The sequence below is a fragment of the Bactrocera latifrons genome, unplaced genomic scaffold, assembly GCF_001853355.1.
Source record: "Bactrocera latifrons isolate USDA-ARS-PBARC rearing strain unplaced genomic scaffold, ASM185335v1 scaffold_567, whole genome shotgun sequence".
Taxonomy (NCBI): Eukaryota; Metazoa; Arthropoda; class Insecta; order Diptera; family Tephritidae; genus Bactrocera; species Bactrocera latifrons.
This window is the reverse complement of record NW_017537231.1, coordinates 68,507-78,930: the sequence shown is the minus strand read 5'-3', so window position 1 is coordinate 78,930 and position 10,424 is coordinate 68,507. Positions and strand designations below refer to the sequence as shown.

General features: G+C 37.5%; 1 protein-coding gene across 2 annotated transcripts in view; it reads left to right on the top strand.

Annotated features, from left to right (window-relative positions):
* The first annotated feature begins 8,257 nt into the window (after positions 1–8,257).
* LOC108974566 (probable serine/threonine-protein kinase DDB_G0278509) overlaps positions 8,258–10,424 on the top strand; it is a 19,051-nt gene continuing 16,884 nt past the window's right edge. The window contains exons 1-2 of one of the 2 annotated variants that reach the window (XM_018942476.1): positions 8,258–8,566; positions 9,620–10,109. In XM_018942476.1, the coding sequence (XP_018798021.1) occupies positions 9,808–10,109 (302 nt within the window). In that variant the 5' untranslated portion in view covers positions 8,258–8,566; positions 9,620–9,807. Of the gene's footprint in view, positions 10,110–10,424 lie in introns of both variants that reach the window. The other variant, XM_018942475.1, reaches the window with a different exon arrangement.

The window sequence follows — 10,424 nt, the reverse complement described above, 5'->3', positions numbered from 1 at the left end:
GGAGGGAAGCACAAGATGTGCTTCAGCTATTGTGGCACGCGCTCACATCTATCAGGGACATCGGGGTGAAGTGGTTCATTAGGTGGCATGCTACATAAACGCACATTCACCSTTCTGATATTTCAACCGTTGTACCCAATGCTCAGTTTTCAACTAACTTTTCGCACTTGGCACAGCGTTACTAAATATCTTAGTAGAACCCCGATGTACATCAYATCACCGAGTTAGGACCCATATAGGTTACCAAATTGGACTTAGTACCATCAGATGGAATTTTTTATATGTAGTGTTCTTTTTGATTAGCTACCCACTAAAGGAAAATTATATGGTTTCCTTAAAATTTAAAAGCTACTTTGAGTTTTCAGGTAAGGTTCGATTAATTCGTTTTAACAGACGGGCAACAAACRGGGACCGTCATCAGCTATTAATTTTTGGATTATCTTTGGTTTGAATATTTTAAAGTAAGATTTCGGGTTAGTTTTGCGAAATTTGTGGTAAGATGAAGATAAAGAGATCTAGCATATATTATATTTTTTTTCTTATTAGTTGAGTTATGTTAATATCTCGAACTTATGTACTGAAAGTACAATAAAATGCGGCTTTAGTATCTAAAACGCATTATATATAGTTAGTAGTAGCGCTAAGTGTATGAGAGCATATCGCTATTTTAAGATCTATAAGTTAATTTCTAGCCTTAAATTTGTGGTTTGAAGAGACCTTCAAAATTGTTTATTCTTTGAGTGGTGTAAGTGTAGATTAATCTAAACATTTTATTCATTTATAGGTTATGTTTCAAAAGTTCAGTATCTAAAACTCATTTTCTATAGCTTAYGTTCCATACCATTTCTTACTATTACTTCTATCTCTACTTTAAGGATTTCGCTTTATAGGTTAAGTTCGAAACTTAAACATCCTCGACAATATGTCTGCTCTTGCGCGTTGGGTATAAATCATACGGTGGAAACTGAGGATCATTTATTTCGATTCTTTTTGTTTTCACATGAAGCTCGTATTTGCCGTTATGTATCTCATATTTATGCTTGGTAGAGCACACTCCTGCAGAAGATCGCTGCCATGCGTACGTCAGTCTGTCACTTGGCGACACCCAGTTAATTACTCATTATGCGCTCTAATTAAATTAAGCGTAAGGAATTTTCAAGTGCAGTGCCGGAATGATGATGGGCGCCTCGTCGTCAACATTTCTCGCTGTCAACACTGTTTAGTATGAAAACATACCAATGTACATACAGCCATATGTATGTGGCTACAATGTTATGCTGCATGCAGTAACAACAATAACAGCACTAACACGCTTTTAAATATTATTTTGAACAAAAATGTAAAGGAACTTTACGGAATGCGTAAGCGAAGGAATTGGCAAGCAGCAAAAGATTGGCTTCGCCCCAATGGCAATGCGCGCGGAGMGCCGAGGCGTTAAACAGTTGGCCAACAAAGAATGATGCCAGCAGGAGGGACATATGTGTGTGCATGCCAAACAACGGGTATATCCAGCAACAATCTGTGCCCATTTTGGAAAATGTCCACACTCGCACACATATGCASAGGCCWGCACGCGAACTAGTCTGCTGAAGAATGTTTTGATTCGTATGCATGTGGCACATATGATGCATCCAAAAATATCGAAGGGAAAAGTACTACTTAGACGCACTTGCKGGCTTGCTGGCGGCAAAGTAGGCTGGCACGCTGGCAGGCGGTGAGGCTGCGCGTCCGTGTGACAGCAGGCATCACTCACATTCCATTCATTCGGCATTTGGAACGTTGAAGARCTGCTAAACTGCGACTACTGACGCTCGTTATTTGGCGCCAATGAAATGTACGTTGTTATTTTTATTGTTGTTTTGCTTTTATTTTCGAAAATTCCTTAATTAATACGGCGAGTAACAAATAAAATACGCTAATTCCGCCAAGTCGACCACGAAATACGCTCAATTACCGCAACGGGTAATGCTGCGTTGGTCGGTATTGATGGCGCAGTTGATATTTGGTCAAAACAATTGTGGCGACACAGGAATACTTTCAGGAATTTTTATTCAAAAATCAAGAACTGGTATTTATAATTGCTRCTTTACTTACCAACYAGACAGACAGATGTGTACAGTTGAGTTGCTAAAAATGACAGTATCCGCGAGAGTTTTCGTAATTTAACAGTTCAGAGGCAAATGCACAGGTCTTCAATGCCTTTAGAAAAGCGAAAGCACTAAACAGACACCAATCGCGATCTGTCTTTCCGCTTTTCTTCCTTATTGGGGTCTGGACTGAAAGATTGACCGTCGTTAGTAGAAATGATGACATTTACCTTGATGAATCGAAATGGGTAGTCTAAATGTTTATCGGCTTAAAAAAAAAAAAAAACCAGCTCAGAAGCTTAGACAGTCGAGCTGGAGCTTTGAGCGACCAAGTATCAACTCACCACTATTTAAAATAATTTTTAGAATGTTCTGCAGAACCCCAACAATATTTTTCTTCTTTATTGACGTAAGGTGGAACCATGTGTAGAAGACGCAAGTGAGGAAAGTTCTCTGAGCCCCATTCACTTGAGAATTCCCAGAAAYGATTMTTTTACATATGACTCAAGCATCTCACGACTTTCCAGTCTTAGAACAAGTATCCTYTGGGTAGCCAAAGAACATCCGTTTGAAGGCGGACTAAAGTGWGAAGACGAATAATCCCATACCCAGGGTTTGGGACCCGCCACGTAAAAAACCCTACCAATGAAAAGAACCAAAACAATAATAACAATGTATTGTATTTCAAAAGTAATAAAAATTTGGCTTCACGGATATACAAGCCTAGAGAGCAAAACAAAAGGACAAACTTGTCAACCCGCATCGGTGACGTTAGTAATACARTCCACATCAACTGATCATGACTATCTGATAAGTTGATTCAACATCATCATCGTTCAAGTAAAACAAAAAGGACTTTAGGATTGGTGGGTTCAAAAGTTCAGCTTTACGGGATGAGTCAAACAGCAACTCGTTCCATACCCAAAATATMYAACAAAATCATTCGAACGAGCTCGGGAGAGATATCGAGCTCTCTTGCCAAGACTATTGCCTGACTATTTTGAAACACAACAACCGTCATTTTTTTATATTATTTTCATCAGTTGAAGATCTTTGAAGGTCGTCCAGAAAGAGGCATGTACGGATATTCAACGATCTCTCGACCGTGTTTGAAGGCTTTGTAGTTTTTGATTTGGTTAGGCTTGTGTTTTTTGATTTGGTTAGAAATACAATATTTGAGACAAATTCTTTGTTGGATGATTCGGTTAAGCAGCTGCTGTAAGAAAACTGGTTGACAGATCACGCTCGTATTTGGCATAGTAAGGCAAAATATACCACATATTTTTTAAATATCATTTACATTTATTTTATATAGAAGCTTTGACGTCAGAGGCATAAGACCTTAAAGTATTTTGGGTTCAGTTTTAGAGATATTTCAGGAGAATATGTAAACCGGAGCTATTTCAGATCTCTAACTATTTCTTAAGATGTGCAACATTAGTGTGCCATCATTGCAATATCAATACCCATTTCTTATGCGTCTTGAGAAAAAGCTGCTTTCTAGCCATGTCAAATCGAATTAAGATTACTTAATTAGAAAAAAAGACATCAAATTTTAAGAAGAATTCTTGAACAAAAAAATTATTCTAATGAGAGCTTAATTATGATCGGTCAGTATATAAGGCGTATATATCTTATAGTGGTCCGATACTTGTGAAGAAAAGGACATGTGCCAAATTTCAGCTCGATGTCTCAAAAACTGTGGAACTATTACGCGTATATACAGACAGACATGGTTAAATCGACACAGCTTGTCTCTCTGATTATTTATATATAATATTTACTTAATAGGGGCCACAACGTTTCCTTGTCGGTGTTGCAAACAAAACTTCGTGGCATACTTAATATACCATCTTCAGGGCAATAACGAACTACTTATTGTCTTGCATTGGAAAAGTGGAGTGAACGGAAAATTTGAAGTTATAATCAACTCTTCGGGAGTCGAATGACATGACTTTTAAGGTATAAAGCCTCCGGCAGCAATAAATTAGTTTTTTTTTTTTTGGAAAAACCAATCGCTCATGCAATATAACACCTTTGAAACGATAGTAATGAAATAAATACGATAATCAGAGCACTGTTAGACGCCTCAACGTATAACATACTTATGTAAGACTGCTTGCGTGCGTACGTGCGTGTGAAAGTGTGCGCAAGCAAATTTTTAGGGACTTGCAACATCCCAATAATCGACTTGTTATCTACATTGCACCCATACATACGCACATATGCTTACAATTGAGCCCACTAATTCCCATGCAAACATGAATATGTCTCTTTAGCGCCATGCCGTGCTTGCGTACTTAATGTCAATTGCCACTTCAACTGCACTAAATCGCTGATAACGATTGCATGCCCAACGGCTTATAGTCGTATATATGTACATATGTATGTACCCGCTTTGGTATCGATGCAAGTATGCACACTCATAAATGCATATGTGCGTGTAGAGGTGTCGATATGTATGTGCGGTGTCACATTCGTTGTGATTATCACGTTTTCTGTCACATTGTGTTCATTTTCTTCGGATTTAGGTATATTTATTTGCTCAGAGATAAGCCATGGGTAATTGATTGCTTGTAAATAATGGGTAAAGCCAGAAGTAAAGCAAAACCAAGAGCAAAAGAGCAAAACGCTAAGAAAAACACATGTGCAACGCATGCCAATGTTTTTGTTATTGTATTCTTAGATGCAATATTTATATGTTGATATTCAAGTCTAGTGTGTCTGATCAATTCGGTGTCACATTACAAACAATTATAAAATTTTAGCATTTCCTTTACGACGACAGCAACGATATGGATATATTAAAGGCAAAGAAGACCTAATAAATAATATGCGTACACTGAGAAAAAAATGGTGTTATTTAATTATTAAAATTTTAGGAAGTTAGGGCTTTCTTGTTGATGTGMAAAATGTTCGGGTGTTGGCAAAAATTTATTCGACGAAATTGTGAATCAATTACAATCAATCGGATGCGGCAGGGGAATCAATTACATTAAACTATGGTCGGGGAACAAGTGGACCGATTTCATAATATATTAACACACAACTTTATTGCTAAGATATTGCTCACTTAATGCCACTGAAATATCTGATATCATTCGGCAATACAAGGTAAGCCCACATTTACTTAGCTTTACCGCCCGACGGCGCCACTACTGCCCAAGAAACTTAGTAAAGTGAAACTCAAAATTTTGAGACACATAAAAAAGTGTAAGATTTGGCGGTGATTCGATTCTTGTTTTTGAAAGGGAAGTCATCGTTGTTTCAGGAAAGCATTGTTATCTTTGGATGGCGACAATCGAAAAGTGTCAGTCATGCCCAGGTGCCCTGAAAATGGCTAGATTTTGTGACATTGGTCGATGATCTCATATTAGTAGACCAAAGACTGAAGACGAATGCGATATCTGATACTGCAGGCACCTCAAAAGCCTCGTTGGTCACATCCTCCCTAAAATATTGGACATGAGAAAGTTTCTGAAAACAAGCGCTACCTTGAGACACCCATAAATTCACACCATTTWTTGGAACATTCACAGTCGAGTAGTTTTGTACACCGATTACTTCATTCCGTATATCTGCTTCGAAGATGGGGAAGACTTCCCTATCGGCCGGAAAGATAAAGATCACCATTTTTTTGGTTTCACAGTATCATCCAAATTTAACTTCGTCATACGCTTTGTAGTAGTTTTACGTTCTCAAGGTGCCAAGGGATATGTGTATCAAGTTTAATCAAGAAGAACGAATTCCACTAGTGTCATCATTCTGATCACATATAATATATATAATATATATATATAAATATATAAACATATAACCCTATATCCATCTCAATTACCAACCGGTAGATAGGCAAAGCTATTGTACTCTGTAGCAACATGTTGCGAGAGTATGCAAATTATTAATACTCATAGAGCGCATAGACACAATTTCTTTAATGGCATTTATTCTTCATTTAGTTATGTATGCGGTCATCGGGAAATATATATTCAATCAGCGGGTTTTATATGAAATTAGGAAAGTACGGYGAGTTATGAGTCATCAGCTGTGAAATTTCACGAATCATAAAATTTGAAATCTTTGTATAATCGCTTAATAATAGGAGATCAAAAAAGTATTACGCGAAAATATGCAAATTCCATTAATCACGCTGCTACAGAGCCGATGGGCTGGATTGACCAAATGGAAACCAGTTTGTGTATACTATAATGGTTCGTTCTGAAGAAATTGTTCCAAGAMTACAGCGTGGTCTTGTCTCATTAACTAAAAAAGTTTTCCGGACACAAACTTGATTTTGTTCGTTCAGTCTGTATGACAACTACATGCTATRATGGTYCGATATCGKTGRTTCCGATAAATAAGCAGCCTCTTGGGAAGAAGAGAACGTGTGGAAAATTTCATTTCSAGAAATTGAGGAAGTAGTTCCCGTATACACGGATTGATAGGCATGACCCCGCTCGTCCCACTGATCATTTGGTTTACAGGGTTTATCCGGAAAGTAATAGGACTGAGTCGATTTAAAAAAAAATGTATTGAATCAATCGTTACAATTGTTTAAAAACTTTCAAAATCTTCCTAGTCCTCTAAAGGGGCCTGGTGCCACCAAAACACACCACATCTTACTAAATCAACATCTAGGCAGATTTACCGAATTTCACACACAATTTAATCGCTTACCTCTGATCTTATGAACGTTGCATTTTTGGCTTGCACCACTCCCAGAAACATGCCGAACGAAAATGTTGTTCTGACTCTTCAAGTGCTCGGAGACAACTGACCAGCCGCTCGTTCGTTATATAGGAACGTTCTATACCGAATCCAATCGGTGCGTGCAGGCTCCGAAGTACAGTCGCGACGGAAAAACTCAGTCCTATTACTTTCCGGACAAACCCTGTATACTTTATTTTACAGTATGTCCGACGTTTCCTTGAGGGTGTTACAATCTTCGCGGCAAACTCATTATACACTGTTCAGAGTATAACGAAAATAACGCTAAGAAAAGGAGCCAAGAAAGCCAGTGTTGGTTAACTATACCAAGTCATTATCTACTCTGTAAGTGTTAGTACATATGTAYGTATGTATTTATACWCTAATATCTATTCTTGTAAGCTACTTATACGCTTCCATTGATCTTTTAACAGCAATAGCTGATCGAATATATCAGTTAAAAATGAGATTGCCACTTAAAACTTTAGCCAGTGGTCGGCAAAGAGGCAATAAAGCAACCGAACTGCTAATTAGAAGCAATAGCATGAAAAAAKTGCAATAACAACAACGACAACCATCACTTTATTGCACAGAGAGATGCTGATTTATATGAGAATACTTTCTTCCGGATGGATTGCGTGTACAATTGCCTAATTACCGGATTAGATATGATGAGTTTATCGCAGTGGCCGCTGATAAAAACTTTCCAGCCARTATAAGAGGATAGGTGTGAAGCAACGACCAACATGAATTGCAGGAGCGCGCCACAAATGTRCAATAATAACAACGCAACACAAACCTGCGGCCGAGCCGAGCAATCGATCGCCTGCCACAKATTGATTCAAAAGTGCACTGCAAAAATGAAGCAACAACAAAAAGCTCCCACAGATGTATGTATGTATGTGTGTAGGCTGACTGGAGCTGTGAGCTGGACGCTACCAACAACGGGCGATTGAAAGCTACTCTCCATGCATGTGTGTGTGAGTACGTGCGCCTATCTCGCTGTATTGTCAGCGGCTGCAACAGTTGCGCTGTAAAAACAGTAGCTGTATGTCGTTGCGATAACACCGACCGAGCGAATCAATACTGACGACGACCACCATCAACAACAACAACAATAGCACCAATACACGCATACCACAAATACAGCGGCGTCGAACCAAAACACTGCCAAACGCTGACAGCCACCATTCAAGAATCGATTCTGATCTTCACAACGACTATCCTCCATCGTCACAGTGAATTTGTTTCCCAGTCGTAATCGGATCGCGTTGGCAAACGGACGTCAATAGCGGAGCAACGATTTTCAATTGAACTCAACTGAATGAACTGAACCGAAGTGTGAGCTGAGTAGAAATTTAACGATCGTGGTGTGCGCGCATATCAGCTGAAAATAATAATACAATATAATAAATAAAATAATAAAACAAAAACTGCAAAAGATCAGAAAAATATTTTAAAATTTATATGTATATATACAACTATATACATATGTATGTTTGTACTATATAATGAGGAAAAGATTAAATTTTGATATTTGCTCAGCGGCGAAACAAAGTACAAAGATCGCACAAACATAACGGGTTTATTATAAGTAAAGAATATAAATGTAAACCGAGTGTCAAATTCTCAAAATAACATTTTAAAGAAAAGTACGAAAAAATACTTGTGGAAAAACCTCGCAAATAAATATTATAAGCGTGCTCGAAGCGACTTGAAAACAACAAAATATTAAACACAAAGCAAATAAGTCGGCGAAAGATTTTTTAACGGTAATTCTTACAATTACTACTGTAAAAGTAGATTCATACAAGTGTTATATTGTTGTTGTGCACTGTGCGTTGTATGGATGTCAAATGTTAACGGTATATATTTGCATATTCATACAAAATAAATTTCTGACCGATGTATTGGATAAATTGGAATTGAGTACAGCGCGTTAGACAGACATAAATTGAAGGCATTACCTAAGCAAGAAAAAAAGCAAAATAATGAAGACATTACCCAAGTAAAAACAAAACAAAAAATAACAGCAAATATATAGTTTTAGCAGTACGAAAACTGGAAAACAATAATTTATTAAAAAGTGATAATTTTTGAATTTTTTTTTATAAAAAATTATCAATTAAAACAAAATTACGTCAACAACTAGATTTTTCTATGAACAACTTTTCACACATTAACCGTTACCCGAAACTCACCACGGAAATTCCGCGCAATCGTACATTAACACGTTAAAAAGCCGCAATCGTGCGAAAAACCCGCGACTCAAACGAAAACAGTTATCTATTGCCTGCAAACAGCTCGTCTCGGCGGAAGCCCCTGTCTCAGCGACAGATTTTTAGTTGTTAGTTGCCTGTGCTTGTGCTCGTGCCGTAACACGCCGTGCTGCATGCCTTTTAGATCCTTGCATGAATACACACCCACAAATCTACATACATATAGAGAAGAAACAGTGCATGATAGTAAGCGGCTGAGAACGCGCGCTAAGAGTCAAAAGTAAGAGTTAGCGTGAAGCCAGCGTACGCCTACAAGGCGACTTTAATGCGATAAAATACGCCAGTGATAGTCACGCAAAGCCGGCACTTACACACACACATGCAAATGCATATAAATAAACACACGCATACACATGCACACGCACGCATGCGAATAAACACACAAACGTCCGTACGTACGTCGCTTTGCGAGCTTAACGGCGCATTGTTTTGCGATGAAAGTCACATTGATAAGCATTGACTGCAACAACAATAACAAATGTGAGTAACATTTCAAAACAGCCGAGCAAAATATTTAAAAMAAAAACATTCAATTTGTGTTAGTAGATTGAAAAAGTAAAGCAGAAAAAAACAAAAACTAAGTTTTATAATTATTTGACTGTATAATCGGTCACTCGTCGAAGTGACAACGTGCAAAAACAAAACAAAAATAAAATAAAAAACGAATTGAAAACATTTTTAAACAGCGCAAAAACCAGTTCAAAACATAAAAGTTACACACCTATCGTGCCAAAATGGCATCGTTTGTTTATGCAGTTTGGAGTATTACGAATGTCGCCTCGGTGCATTGCGCCGTGCGGCCCGAGCTATCGCCCTGTACCTGTGAACCAATCTATGCCGACAACTATGTGGAGTTGTCGTGCGAGAAGGTGGACTCGTTCCATAAAATTGTCGATGCTCTGTCGAATAAATTTGAACCGGAAGTTAATATAAGCTTAAAAATATCACATTCACAACTTGAGGACTTGGAAATGCGCTCCTTTATGGAAATGAAATTAAAGTTGGTTAAATTGCGTTTACAATGGAATTCACTGAGGTGAGTTAGCGAAAAAATGTAAATTTAAAAGCAGCTTAAGCTACTAAAAATTTATCTGTTAGAAAGTGTTATGTTCTATAACGACTATTAACTGCCAAACTTCCAATTATGTCACCTCTCCGATTTGCTTCAAAATGTATACAGGGATGAGTCAAAACCATTTGTGTGATCTTGTATTTTTTAAACAAAAGAAGTAAAATTTTGAAATAAATAAAAATTTTTTTAAAAAATTCAATTTGCCATTATCCACTTTTTATAAAAATTAAAAAAAATCGAGATACAATTTTGGTAAAACAAATAATTTTTTTGGTAAAA